Below are 16,034 nucleotides of genomic sequence, written 5' to 3' on the forward strand. Positions count from 1 at the left end.
AACATTCACTTCATACTGCTTCCTAGATATCTAATTATCTACCCATCCAAGTACCAAAATAAGGATTTAAAATGTCATTATACAATCTACTTTTCACGATCTTGTGTATTCTCATTACAAAAATACCAACTTAATTGTCACAGAATTAATCTGTGGTAAGTGAACCAAATCTATAAAACTATAAAAAAAAGAGTACTGTACTCATTCTACTTTTAAAATGAAACTTGATAGCGTAAATAGTTACAAAAACTATTCTGCACTCATTCCATTGCCATATCAAGCAATATTAATTACTACAGTAACAGGAAGGTAACCCAACTACCAAGTCAAATGTTTATGATACTACAGGGCAGAATTTATTCGGAAGGATTCTTTTTGTATAAAGCAAACTGAAAACTGGTAACCCTAAAAGATACAGGAAAACTACCTTTGCCCTACATGAAACTGACCATTGGCTGATAATGTACATTATTTCACTAGACTTTCAAACTCACAAAACCCATGACAAGATAACCCCAATCTTCATAAACCCAGGTCATCATTACTAAACGTGAAATGAACAATTAGCTTCTAACCTTTAATATGATACATTTGAAAAAAAAAAGAAGAAAACAGTAAAAATTTCAATCCGTTGTTAACTCATAGCGTATTGCAATGCAGCTAAATTGGTTTGTAAAGAAATCAACTAATAAGCAACCAAAGACCTAGGGAGGAAAATGCAAATTATTCTCTCAGAGCATAATGCTACAAACAGGTCAACACACACACCCACACACACACACACACAGTTCACACACGAAGCAGACAAAAATAAAAGCGTGAGGAACAAAACCAGCGAACACGTAAAACTTGACGAGATCTGTGCATGCATACTTCTGAACTGTACTGCTGAACATAAGGCTGTCCCCAGAAGTCCCGTGCCTCTTCCAGGTATTTCTGCAAGCAAGGTAAAGAGTGCATGCATGCTATAAAAATGGTGAATGGACCAAACTACTAAATCAGCACACTGGTACCAACATGTGTTTTTTTTTTTTTTGTATTGCTTTTCAGATATCTATGTAAAATTTAAGGGGTCTCCCAAGGTTCAATAACATTTTTGTTCTCTTTAGCTAACTGTAATCATTCTTTCAGCAACTGCTAGGTTTTTTGGCAATTAAGAAAATAGAAAAGATTCAATTTTACTTAGATATCAAACTGCTGTATTTTAAAAGTGCAAAAATTGTAAAACTTGTTTTCAAAATGATAGCAGACAACCCTGACAGTACATTAACTGGACTGCACACAGTGGTTTCACTTCAAGAAAAAAAATGGTCTGTAGTGAACTGGGACAAAGATCTGGATGTTTGCACCCTGACATTCAGCACAACTTTGGACTTGTATGATCAATGAGAAAAGCAAATGCTAACAGAGCATACGACTATAACGCAACACATCGTCATCAGACTCCAAACAAAATGTCTGCTCTCTATCACTCGTGGGTGAACCAAAAGCACCATCACCTTTAAATCATAGAAAAAGACCAGATGAAGTCTTTAAAACTAATGATGATACAAAACACACAAGCTACATTTCATCTACTGGAATAGAACTAGTCATTTCAACATTCCAGCGAGCAACTGTACAGAAATGAATGTCCTTTATAAATATCTGTCATGTGATTAACTTACAAAATCCTGTAACAAAAGATAAAAGATTATTTAGTCATCTTTTTACACAAACTTCAAACTGAAGCAAAAGATTACAGTATTCACGATAATGGTTTGTTTGTTATGATCACAGCTCGAACAGGAAATAATACGAGACTTGACATCAGAGATGTATTATGAGTTCTTGCAAAAGTAAAGATGATTAAAATACAAAGAATAAATTGCAACTGTGCAACCCAAACAATTCAATTTTAAACCCCAAAACACATCATAATCTTTGAAAATTATATAACACCTGCTTTCATAAATAAAAAACGGTATTTAGCTCAACAATTCCTTAACTAAAGTTGAGTTTGCCTTGCGCAGGAATTGCAACACATCTGGTAAATGCTTCACCCCTCAGTTTTGCTACACAGCTACTCTATTAAGGGTGAAGTATGTCACTTGAGAAATAAAACCAGGCCTTTGAGTCATGCTTTTTGGCTGATCAGGAAGATTTACTTTTAAATGGAGTGCAAACTCGTCCAAGGCCAAGTTAAAGAAGATTGAAGAGCTAGATGGGAAGAGACCAAAGGGAATGAATGAAAAATAAGAAGAGGAAAGCAACGTATCTGGAGCTAATGAGACATTGAAAAGACTTTTAATACTTTCAAAAGTGAGCTGCTCAAGGTAGGCTTTTAAGTGATGGCCCCTAAACGGTATGATGATTACGGCAAGAGCAATCTATTCCTCATGGGACAGGATGATTTACTTCACGTATGCACTTGTACAGATGGAATCTAAGTTTTTTTAGCAAAGGTGATCATCAACGAAAAATGGCAGTCACAAAACAACAGTCTTCAGGCGTCTCATGTTTTCATAATGCACCATATAAAGAACTTGAACAATTATTTTTACTCAAGAGCAATAATTTGGTTATGACAATATAAAACTCCTGAAAACATAGCTTACATAAACTGAAATCATATTGACAAAACAGAACAATTAACATATGAAGAAAAGCCACAAAGGCGTAATTATCACATACTTCCCCTAAAGCAGTAAAGTGTCCATGATGTCTAAGATTTTCTCGTGGGAATAAAATAGCTTGTAAAAGCATTTCTGCATGATAGTACTGTCAACACACAAGAGTCAATTCTTTTCAAGAGGATCAGTCTGACCTTCTCTCAAACATACCTGATAGACTAATACTGCATCATTGCAGGCATTCTTTATATGCTTTTTCCATTTCCACTAACTATTTTTCCTCCTCACCGACTGTATATAACAAATTTTGTAATGAGTGATAAACAATATATAAATTAAAACATATATTCAAAAAGATTACACACAGAGGCCAATAAGTTTAAATAATACATATATTTTGCTAGTTCACTAGATGCTTAACCAGTATCTTCATTAAGAAAGAGCTCTCTTTATCAATTGTATTCTATAAAACTGTTTTTAATCAGTTAAAAATGATGTAAGTCCAGCAGATAATGACTTTACAGTATGTTTAAACACTAAACACACCATATCTTCAAGGATCCAGGAGCTGGCTAAACTTGCAAGCAGGTATCATTTTCTTTGGAAAGCTTTGCTTTGTGCATTTATATGTGTTCTACACATTTGAAGGCTATTTACAATAAAAGGGTTTGTAATACCAAACATTATCTATACCTATTGGATATTGTTATTTATGGCCTGACCTAAATAACATCATAGTCACAATGGTAACTCTCACAGTGAAGGTGTGTTTCAGAAGGCATTATGTGCTACAGTACTTACATTTTCAAGCACTTTTGAGCTAAGGACACCGAGGCTGCTTAAACCAGAGAGTAAGTTATTTGGTGTGTACAAAGAAGTAAAAACATAAGGGCCAGATCTCACTCCTGGCTGTCAAAGATGAATCTGTTTTCTCTCTCATTTGGCACTGTATATCTAGTTGCTGTTTCAAGTTACAGGGCGGCTGGTGCTCTCATTGCTGTTGTTACTACCTTGGAGTGACAGACTCTGCTTTTCTTGGCTGAGAAAGTTTTGTATATCCTTATTTCCCACCTCTATCCTATTCATAAGGGAAGGATGCAGTAAGATTTCATTGTGGCAGTCCCCGGTTATCGGCAGCCTCAGTTATCGGCGATCCGGTTTTAAGGAGCTTGTCTAGTGACGACGAAAACCAGATTTTCGACACCAATCTCTAGTTATTAGCGCCGACCCCTGGTTATCGGTGCTGACCCCTGGTTATCAGCGCTGATCCCCACTTACTGGCAACACCGATCCCTGGTTATCGGCTCCGATCCCCGGTTATCGGCGCTGATGACAGGGAATCGGCACTATTACCGACGATTTTCGGCATCGTCATGTTGCCAGGGACGGAACCCCCACCAAGGGGGACTTATGCATGTGGGCCACCTGGCTTGAGAACCACCAATATCTGAACAGACCCCTCAAACATTATTTAACTACGGCTGAAACAATGATAGTGATGATATTTTATAAGAGCACTTGATAAACAGCATGATGCATTTGACAGCCTTCACCCAAGCCACAGATACTAAAAAAATAAAACTTTTCCAATGCAATAGTGTATGTAAACTACAAATAAGAAAAATCTGGCATGAGAAATATTATAATAAGAAATTTAAGACCTACTACAGAAAATGGCAAAATAGATCTGATCATATACTGTAGTACAGTACTTAAATAATAAAACCAATCAAAATTAAGCAAAACACCCCAAGACCCAATCAAAATTGCCTGAAGAAACATCTAGTAGTACAGGCAGTTCCCGGTTATTGGCAATCTGGTTGTACTGCGCTTGTATAGCGGCGAACGTCTGCGATTTTCAGCGATGATATGCGTCAATTTTTAGTGATGGTATGCGTCGATTTCCGCCTATCGGCGCTGATAATCGGGTATTGGTGCCGACACATACCTAACAGAGGCACTGTTCTCCAGTTATCGGCGCTGTTCTCCGGTTATCGGCGCTGTTCTCCGGTTATCGGCGCTGTTCTCTGGTTATCGGTGCCAGTTATTGGTAATTTTCGCTTATTGTCACGCTGTCAAAACAGAACCCCTGCCGATAACTGGAGACTGCCTGTATATGATATTTCATATCCTGTTGGGCGGGGGGTCCTTCCCTTGGAAAAAGCATTATGAAAGCAGAAACCAGACCTTGACTCCAAAACACACATGCAAAGGTAGAATGTCATATGCAAGAGAAAATAACAAATGAAACCATTAACCTTTAGGACCCTGATGCTGGACCAAGTACAGGCAGTCCCCGGTCATAGGCATGGGTTCCGTTCCAAAGGCGTGATGATAAGCGAAAATCAGTTATAACCGAAAATTGGTGATTTCTGGCACTTATCAGCACTGATAACTGCAGATTGGCTCCTCTGTTAGGTGTGCATCAGCGCCAATACACGATTATCGATGCTGGTAAGCAGAAACTGGCACGTATCTGCGCCGAAAACTGCCAATTTTCGTTGCTACACAAGCGCAGTAAAACCAAGCCTGCCAATAGCTGGGCACTGACTGCACCAGAAGTATGAAATTTTGCACCTGTGAGTCTCGTGATTCATCCCTTTTAGGCATTATTTGGAGGCAACATTTTCGCCTGCATTAGGCAATTTATTCTCTACTCCCGACAACACTGTTTAATTAGTTAGAATTACTTGACAAAGGATGGGGCACATAATACCTTCCAAAAACCTTCCATAACTCAGGAATACAGCAGCAACTACAATCTCACTGGGATCAAGTCATAAATTGCAACACCCAACGGATATAAAGTGTTTTCAAGATACATAATACATATATACACAGGCAGTTTATTGGTGGAGGTTCCGTTCCAACAGCGTGACGATAAGTGAAAATCACTGATAACCGAAAATCAGCGATTTTTCGGCGCTGATAACCGGAGATTGGCGCCTCTGTTAGGTAAGTATTGGCACCAATACCGGCTTATCAGCGCCGATAAGCAGAAATCGGCGCATATCAGCACCGAAAATCACTGATTTTCATCACTAGACAAGCCCCGTAAAATCGGATCGCCGATAACTGGGGACTGCCTATATATATTTGATATAGAAAGGGACTACCTGATAAAGACAGACAATAAGTCTCAGTTAGAATCATTTATTAGTAACTCAAGAATCTGCCTCATCCGTGTAATTTTACTGAATATTTGTGATAATTTATATATACTATAGTAGTCTGTCATGTCTCATATTAAACAATTCATACATTTTGGTAAGCAGCGACATGACAAGTCTGCACAGTGCGGGCATTTTCTGCAGTTCTGGGGGCTTTTGTCCTTGCAAAAGTACAGCTCTATTGCTACATTAAATTCCATCAAGGCCTTGTGGTTTTCTCCTAGTTCAGTCCTTTCACAAATCTGTAACCTTTTGCTTCATTTCAACAGAGCCTTCTTAATTTCCCTAAGTTTCCCAAACGGAGGGATTAGAAAAAAACTGGAAGGGAGAGAGGTAAATATTCACACACACAAACAAATAGTTGTGAATGAGTGAGGTAGAAAAGAATTTAGAAAAAAATATATATAAATGTTTTAACATGATCTCATTTTTTTTTAAATTACCTCCACATAAATGACATTTCCTAATAGAAACCACACAGCTATAAAGTTTGAGTAATGAGAGAAAGTTTTCTTTCTGAAACAGAAATCTGGGTATCAAGCATGTATGTATGTATTTCTTAGTATGAGTGCATCACATATACAGAAAATGCATATTATAAAAAAACAAATCTTGTACTACCATATTACACATACTTAGGTAAATTCTCTTGGGAGTACTATATAAAGAAAATGTGATGATGGAAATGACTGAAACAATTTTAAAAGTAAACTTAAATAAAAAAAAAAACTTGCATGACAATTTTACAAAAAGCTGTCACCGAAAAATATAATTCTACAGAGAAAAGGTAAAAAAATGAATCTACAAAAAGGAATATTGAATGATGAAAATAGAAATTAATGTGCAGCACCTCATGCTTCAAGTGTAGAAAATTTTATAGATTTCAAGAGTAAATGAAAAGAGGATGAAAGGTTGTACAATTCAGTTTTCATAAACAAGAAACAAGCCATAAAGAGTGTGCAACAGATGCAACCTGAAAGGCAGCGGCACAAAAATATATCATATTTTGCTTCCTAGCATCTGGACACCATACCATACCATAAAAATTGAAGTTCCTTTGCTTGTGCTTATTGATATCGCCAAGGCAACATGTACCACTTCAATTTTGCACCAATATAAAAAAAGTAACAGCTACCAAAGTTTCCCACAAGATGTCGAAAGATGCCAAAAGTGTGCATGTGTAACCCAACATTCATGAGCAGCAATACTTATATATCTGCAGCTCTCAACTGACAGCAATGGAATACATATATAAATATTTATAAAATTCATGGCACCAAGAACTGTACAGGTACTACACATGTGCATGTCTTATCTGCAAAATGCATAAACACATACAGCAATCATGTGGTATGAACAAGAAGCAATGAGAATTTAGTCAAATTTTGTATAGCTTTGCTACAGTAATTTCCAGTAACTCTTTATTTTTCACAATTTCATGAAGTTATGTTCTTTTTAATGTCTGAGTTATTAAAAATGATTTTATGATTTACAATGAATATCTGAAAACTCCAAAATTAAGTTCTACAAAATGCTGAAGGGCCCATTTATACTCTACATAAAAAGAAGTTTCTCCTCCCAAAACTCATTTTTCCTTCTCTTTGCACGAACAAACCACCCCAAAAGACACTCATCCATAAAAATAAGACTTTTTACAGGACAAATTGATTTAATTAATGCAACCACATTATTTACATCAATCATAACTGACAATCTTCAAGAATATTAAAAATTCCTCTTCCACATATAGTACTGGTTAATTGGCAATGAAGCACAGGTGCGCCCTCAAACTTTGGGTTCCAGGTAGGTGAGACCCTTCTTTCTCAAGCTGTCCAAACTATGGTTGTGAAAAGAGTAGGTTTGTGAGACCAAACAATTGTAAATGATGGCTTGTGTTCAAGTACTGCTGCAACCATGGTGACTCCTGTTAGAGTTTCCTTGTAGGCTACTAACTCCTGTAGAAGTAGGTTCAGACATCCCCTACTTACAGACCTGCCTCTGAACAGGTCTGTAAGTAGGGAATGTCTGAACCTACTTCTACAGGAAGTAGGTTCAGACATTCCCTACTTACAGACCTGTTCAGAGACACCATACAAGTTGTTAAAGGCAAAGAATCATGTCAGCATAGACAATTTATTAAATCACCAAGGGTGGGATTCCTTTAAAGACAGACAAGTGCATACCCAATGCAAATTCCAGTTAACCTGTACGTAGAATATTACTGACCAGAAAGAAAAATTTACTGGAATAAATTATGCAAGAAAAAACCAACAAAGCCTAACATATATGCCAGCATATAAGGCGACTCAGCATATAAGACAACCCTCCACTTTCATGTAAAAATGTAGGTTTAGAGGTATGTTTGCTGTAAAAGACGGCCCCCAATTTATTAAATTAAATAACAATATTGGCTGATGTATGTTAGTAAGTACATAAATGAAATCAATAATTATTGAAATCATCGTACCAAAAATGTGTAAAATCAGTATCCTCAAGATTTTATAATGTCTTGCAAAGCTCACCATTATGAAAAAATGCTTTTGCATTCCCTTAGGAAAAATATACAACAAATGCTCAAAGCCGGTGACGTCACTATCGGCAGAGTAATACCCGCTGGAAGTAGATCCGCATGAATGTATTCCTTTAAAATTGGAAAGAACCCCGTTATTAAGGATAACTGGGGAACTATCAATATCACAAAACCCTTTAGTTTGATTATAAAATACTACCAAGGAAATATTGCCTTTAGTAAACAACAAGGCTCGTAAGCCAAGCACGATTGGGAACTATGAACACTGCCGTTTTGTAAGCAAGAAAGTTAGACTACTCCAATTTACCCTTTTGGTAACTTAAAATTATCTATCGGTGTTAAAAGGGCATTGTATAATAAGTATCAATAACAATATTTTCCAATATTATAATAATGGTACTCTGGATAATAAAGATAGTAACAAAGTCAGAGCTGACATCTAATTATGGTAATTACCTACGATAGTTACTGTAATTACAGCGGTTTTGTTTACAGTACTGATAGTTGTGTTAAATTACCTATGGTTTTTACCACTATTACAGGTTTTATTTTGTTTACAGTGTTGATAGTTGTGATGGTAGTTAACTACTGACACAAACTACCGACACTTCAGGCGTTAGCCTATCATTAAAAATCTCGGCAGGATTTAAGGTTTGCTTTTTATACTCAGCGTATACGACGACCCCCCATTTTGGGGGAAATTTTTCAAGGTTAAAAGGTCATCTTATAAGCCGGCATATACGGTAACTTAGCAAGAAATTAAATAAAACAGGTAGGCATATAGCCTGCCCTTAGCAAAAACTTAGCCAATATGCACTCACTCCAATCCCACAGAGGGAGACAAATGATTGTTGGTTCCCTGAGTGTACATATCCCAATTAATAACAAAGTCAAGAATACAGGAGACCAAGTTAGGAAGCAAACACGAAATAAAATACTGCTTAGACCAAGATAAGGTACAGCAAGGCAGCACAGCAATTCCTTCCTGAAGAAACACCAATCACCTATAATGAAGCAAGAAGTACCTTGCTTTCAGTAAAGTAAGCACATATGAAATGAGTTCCTCACCTGCATGGAACCCAAGGTCTGCAGGCGTTCATGCAATCAAACAAACTTAAATACAAAATTTTCAGCCAGACAGGATCTGGATGAATTAGTTAAATAAGATGAATGAGATTTGCCATGATCTGATGATTAACACTGAACTTCACAAGCTTCAAATTTGTCTCAAAATGGGAAAAAGATCTACACTAACTTCACTGAGAATAAAAAATGTCATTGACATCCACCATTTTTCACACCACACACTTCCTGGCATAATATCTTTCATACTTCACATCACCTTATGCAACGTTCTTTGCACAAAATTTTGGAGCTACAAGTACCTCCCTTATTTTCTAGTAGAATGTCTACCACCCTTTATAAGCTTCCAGAAATTTGGAATCTTTAAGAAGGACAAATATAAAACATTTCACTAGAACATCATACAATGTATCCACTACAAGCAAATCATCACCTTATGCTATAGCAATGATCTGCAAGAACAAATCAAAAATGAGTTTAAAAAAATCTGTTCATATTTATGTGATGATACATATAAAAACTATAAATTTTAAAATTCATTTTAAGACTACGAGATTTTTACCAGAAATTGCTGTATTCACAAAAACCAATTATGTATGAGTGGAACTGAAAAGCCACTTTGAGACAGAAGCTTAAAAGCCAATGATCAGGCAGTGCTTTAGCATTTGCATTAAAAATTCCTTACATTTTAGTCCATTTTTGCTGGTCACTTAAATCTGTGAAAAAAGATAAGTTTTTTACGGAAACAGAAACTGCATCTACCCCAAAACATGTCAATAAATGCTACAACAAGAAAAAAGCACGCCAGCAATAATTAATACTGAGCAACAATATGGCATTGTGAAAATTACACAACTGAAATCTGGACTGATGATGGCAAGAGACTGTACTATATCCCATTTTGTTTAACAACTAATACTGCCTCCATTTACAAATGACTACCGGTACTTAAATCTTGTTAAAACACAAGTCCAAACACTGGGGCACACTAGGCATCACAAAAAAGACAGAAATGTACAGCATCTGTCAGAATCTATTAAATGTCTCTAGGAAATTTGCACTAATCACAGATGAGCATAAGATTAAAATCAAATGAAAACCAATGTAAAAGACTTTCATCTTTAGAGTACTTCTGAAACACTTGGTGACAAAAAAAGCTAAATCATACACAAGTCTGGAATTCTGACAACCTTGCTGGGATTCTCAAGAGGAATTTTACCAGCTCTTAGGATTGTGACACTTAATATTTTTAACTAACCTAATGTCTTTTCTGAATTGATAACTAAATAATACTTGTATGTATTTAAATGATATGCAGACTCATAAAATCTGGAGAGAAACTTTGAAACTGTGAAGCACAAGAGAAACAGAATACCCTTCAATGAATCTGGATGATGCATTGAAAGGGTTAGGTGACCCAGCTTTAGCTCAGATTCCAAGGGTTAAGACCCACTGTCTCAAGTTCTGGTTAAGGCATTACACAATGACATTCCCTTTATCAACCCAGCTGACTGTTAACACCAAAATAAATAAGTTTCCCATTATGAATACTGTAGAAACATATAGCAAACATGACTTGGATGAGAAATGACATCAACCTACGGAACTATTCTCCTATCATGAAATTTAAGAAATTGCACTAGACAAGACTAACAATGGAAGTGAAACTCAGTATATATAAAGTATGACCAAGTCCTTTTTTAAAAATGAGCTGTTTAAGAGAATTAATTTACAAAATACAGCCCATCCTGTTGATTCATGAGTTGCTATTAAGCAAAATCCATAAGTTGTAAGATTAGCTCATAATTAAGGAATACTTAATAATACAAAAAACTCTTTGAATGTTTGAATGCTAGCATGCCTTCGAAAATGATAAAATTATAATATATAAACCACCATTGAAAACAGTGTTCTGTAGTAATGTACACAAAAAAATCAAAGAGCAAATGTCCCCCGTGGAGGTGCATTTAAATATTGACCTTGTATGAGTCTGTGCTTCATCACATAATACTGTACTATGGCCTATCAAACATCCCCTGGCTGGACAAACATACTGGCAATAAGATTACCATTAATTCAATTGCTTATGGTTGCCTTGACATTCGAAGTTCACCTCTGAAAAATGAATGACTAGTTTGCGCTCATTTCTTTTTCTCTCAGTAAAATGTTTTTAGAACTATTTCTGTTACATTATAACATGTTTGTAAAGATAAAAACTGCATTACAAATATATTAAATATTCAAATCACTAGGTGTGGTGTGTAAGTGCAAGTGTTTCTTTGCAATCAGTTACTGTTGAACAATTAGATATTTGACAAAACTGTCGGTATTGTAGATATCAGTAAATATATAAAAATAATATGACCAACTATACAAAGAGATATTAAAAAAAATTATAACTACATAAACTATAGAATATGTGAATAAGAAAAAAATTTTTCATTGAAATGAGAAGAACCATTCAAAACACATTTTTTTTTAAATACTGATTTTTAGGGTACAAACCTATCACATAGTATAGTGGCTAACTTCAACTTAATCTTTTCAACTTCAATTTACTGAGCCTTGTCAAATATATTACAATGAGATGCACAATTACCATTTAAAGGGCAACAAAAAAAATATTCTATCACTAAAAAACCTGCTGTTTAATCCACTCCCTTCACAGCAAGCCCATTGTTCACCATACCTAGGTAAGTTCTTTCAATTGTGGGCTTCCGTTTTTCTTGTACAGTACTCAATAACCTACATTAATTAACAGTAATTAGGGGCATAATTCACTCACATATTGTTAATCATAAATTGGACAGATAAGGTTGGTGTTATGCTGACCATTAACATGTATTTCTATGAGCAGTATTATTACCAACATGTGAGTCATTCTGTCAAGCCCATTCTCATATTTCCCATGAATGAATTGTATACACTAATATTTACACAAACACTGCAGTTATACTACTTCTGACTCTTCAAGTAATTTGCATACACAGCTCATCAAAATTCTCCAGTAGCTGATAAAACAAATTCCAAAAAAGAAAAATGATAAAAAAGTCACAAGCCTTCTGGAGGAGGCTTCAAATTTATAATTACTACACAAAGTCTTGGGAACACACTGCCTGTCAAATTGTGTATCTTTCACCTTGTAGGAATATAATAATATCCGGACACACTAGTATCTAAAGTCCAGTGTCAAACATTTGTTTTTAAAAGGGAATAGAATAGAATATAAAATTTAGGCCAAAGGCCAAGCACTGGGTCATACGGGGTCATTCAGCGCTGAAACAGATTGACAGTAAGAAGGTATGAAAGGTGTAACAGGAGGAAAACCTTGCAGTTGCACTATGAAACAACTGTTAGGAGAGGGTGGAAAGTCAGATGGAACACAGAATAAATGAACAGAGGTACAATAAAAGGAATGATATAGAGGTTGCAGCTAGGGGCCGAAGGGATGCTGCAAAGACCCTTGACTCCTTGAGTAATGCCTACAGTGCACCAAGTGAGGTGCACTGACAGCACTACCCCCGTATAGGGTTTAGCTTCAGTTTTGAGTAGGGCAAAGTTTAAGGTGAACAGATGGTGGGAATGGCCCACAGGAATGGATGGAGAGCTAATGTCAAAAAGCCTTGAAGTGGGGACCCCAAGGGTCTCTTTAAAGAACCTTCGGTACTTTCTAAAATGCTCCCAGTCAAGGCCACACACTATCTGGGAAATTCCCCACTTCATTTTCCTTGTGCATTTCTTGAAGCACTTTAGTTAGTTATTTTATGTATGTATTTCTCTTCTCAGCTCAAGTTCATTTATAAAAGCTCACAAGCAGGACAAAACTCGAAGCATTTCGTTTCAGATCTTTACAAAATTAACTTGAAAACAACAGTTCATTAAAAATGATATACACCAGAACTTAAAATTACAGCCCATGAGTACCCAACACATTTTCAAAGAACAGACCACAGAAAGACAGTTAAAGAAGAATTAGATTCCATAGTATTTTTCAAGGAACACGATGCACAAAAACATGGTCTCCATAAAACATGTTTCCTAAAGAAAGCTGAATTAACAACCAATGAATCATGTGATAAATAAGCAGCTGTAATTACCTACAAACAGAGAGTAAACCCTTTCCTGAAAGCCACATCAGATATCAAAATGCAGTTTCAACAAAGCATCAGACATGTAGTATCATAAGAACACAATCAAAATCATAATTGCTCTAGTTTATTTGCAAACATTCAGCATGATAAGGCTCATAAAACCTCAGATACTTTTTACGACTCTAGTACTTGTAAAATGATCATCTATTCATTTCAGGCTAATTGACCTAACGCCAAAACTTACCTGGATAGTCTGACTTTGATCGGAGAATGGACTTTTGAAGAACGTGGTGATAATATTCATCAGGGAGTTGATGACATAGCTTTCAAGGGCCCTGTGTAAAAAATGAATAAAACACATTATGTTCAGTAATAATTCTGACAATGATACACCAATGATTATCACTGTAATTTATACTTTCATCCTATTGCATTTCATCTGTTCCCTACGGCTACTCCCACATAAAACACCTATACAAATTCTTTGACTGGGAAACATAACATAAATTTGACATTGTCAGAGCCAAACAGAACACACGGAAGTGACAGCTGGTGGACAGTGAGTTCTGAGCTCAGTAGAACTTCCTTTTCTAACTCTTATAGTCAGTGTGACTGGATCCATTTCACATGGAATAAGGCTAGTATTGATTAAAAGGTTTTGTATAGCAACCTGAAAATATCCTCCATCTGGGTAATTAAACCCAGTGCAAACTCAAAGGGCACAAAGATGTTCAAAATTATTTAGCACATTAACCACACCAATGAGTCACTTCTAGATTTCCATAGGGCTGCATCAAGAGCTCATTTACAATTGGGGCAAAGACTGGAGCAAGGAAACAAAAAATAAAAAGCAGGTCGTCTACGTGAGAAAAACTCAAAAGGATAAAATGTATAAAATGTATTTATTATTATTATTATTATTATTATATTATTATTATTATTATTATTATTATTAAAGAAGATGAAACCCTTATAATAGAAAGCACAGCAGCTGAAGGCCCAAAGGATGCTGCAGCTAACCTTTTGGACCGCCTAAATCTGTGACCCTGATGGCTGTGACACAAGATAATTCACAGCCAATCAATTCTGACTACTTACACAGCGTTCAGCACAGCTATCGGTGGTAACCCCCATAGAAATAGAATAGAATATAGAATTTAGGCCAAAGGCAAAGCACTAGGAACTATGAGGTCATTCAGTGATGAAATGGAAACTGATATTAAGAAGGTTTGAAAGGTGTAACAGGAGGAAAACCTTGCAGTTGCACTAAGAAACAATTGTTAGGAGAAGGTGGAAAGTAAGATGGAAGAAAGAGAAAATAAACAGAGGTTCAGTAAAAGGAATGACAGGGGTTGCAGCTAGGGGCCAAAGGGATGCTGCAAAGACCTTAAGTAATGCTTACAAAAAAAAAGTATACCTTAGTTTTACCAGACCACTGAGCTGATTAACAGCTCTCCTAGGGCTGGCCCAAAGGATTAGACTTATTTTACGTGGCTAAGAACCAATTGGTTACTTAGCAACGGGACCTACAGCTTATTGTTGAATCCGAACCACATTATAGTGAGAAATGGATTTCTATCACCAGAAATAAATTCCTCTAACTCTTCATCAGCCGGCCGCGGGAATTGAACTTCGGCCCATCGAGTGACAGTCTGAAGCTGAACCGACTCGGCCAACAAACGGCTCTTAATGCTTAAAGTGCACCACGTGAGGTGCACTAATGGCACTACCTCCCTATGGGAGCTAACCCCACAGAAAACGCTGGCATAAACCTACTGCCCCACCATAAAACCTCCAGTCACCTAACAGAATAATCAAAGAACGCCGCTTACTTGTCAGCATGTTTCCGATCAGGTGGAGCAGTGGCAACGCGAGCCATGTCGACGAGGAATGACTTTTCAAACAAGCTCCATATGTGATGCGAATTGTAGATTTCCTTCATTTCCACCTCTGTGTCAATGTAGCAGTGGTTGAGGAAGTTGATGTATGCTTCTTTTACCTGCAAACAGACATATGGCGGTGAATAGTGAGTAACATCTTTCCATATACATTATTCTTTCACTGAAACAGCAAAATATAGGATTTAAAACATTTAGATGCCGCATGCACACATGAAGATAACTACAAAAAACATCAAACAATGACATCTATTACCTGGGTGAACTCTACAACCAAAGATGGAGATTCATCATTGATACTCGACGCCACTTACTTGTTTAGTTAAACAAAATATTCTCTCATCTAACGAAAATGAATCCTCCATGGGAAGATTCCAATTCAACACCCTTGGCAATAGCTTTACTTTATCATAAACACTGAAAGTGGCTCAAACTTTATGGATACAACCTTGCGTCCCTTCTATTCTTATCCTAATGAATCTTCTCTATACAAAATGCAAATCTGCTGGTAAGAACTATAATGCACAGAAAACAATCACCGTGTGTACAGACTTTCCAAGAACTATAACTACCACAAGAATATAGGGCACATAATATACAGCAAGAGTTAACCTGAATTCTTTCCTTTTAGCCTAGGGGTTAACAAGTCA

The 16,034-nt window shown here is 36.4% G+C and overlaps 1 protein-coding gene across 33 annotated transcripts in view; it reads right to left on the reverse strand.

Annotated features, from left to right (window-relative positions):
• Itpr (Inositol 1,4,5,-trisphosphate receptor) overlaps positions 1-16,034 on the reverse strand; it is a 226,011-nt gene that overhangs the window by 48,304 nt on the left and 161,673 nt on the right. For 26 of the 33 annotated variants that reach the window (XM_067089008.1, XM_067089006.1, XM_067089002.1 and 23 more), the window contains 3 exons: positions 15,319-15,485; positions 13,731-13,821; positions 874-936 (listed from right to left, as the gene is read on the reverse strand). In XM_067089008.1, the coding sequence (XP_066945109.1) occupies positions 874-936; positions 13,731-13,821; positions 15,319-15,485 (321 nt within the window). The remainder of the gene's footprint in view (positions 1-873; positions 937-13,730; positions 13,822-15,318; positions 15,486-16,034) is intronic. The other 7 variants (XM_067089009.1, XM_067089005.1, XM_067088999.1 and 4 more) reach the window with 1 other exon arrangement.

Source organism: Macrobrachium rosenbergii, chromosome 45 (genome assembly GCF_040412425.1).
Source record: "Macrobrachium rosenbergii isolate ZJJX-2024 chromosome 45, ASM4041242v1, whole genome shotgun sequence".
Classification (NCBI taxonomy): Eukaryota; Metazoa; Arthropoda; class Malacostraca; order Decapoda; family Palaemonidae; genus Macrobrachium; species Macrobrachium rosenbergii.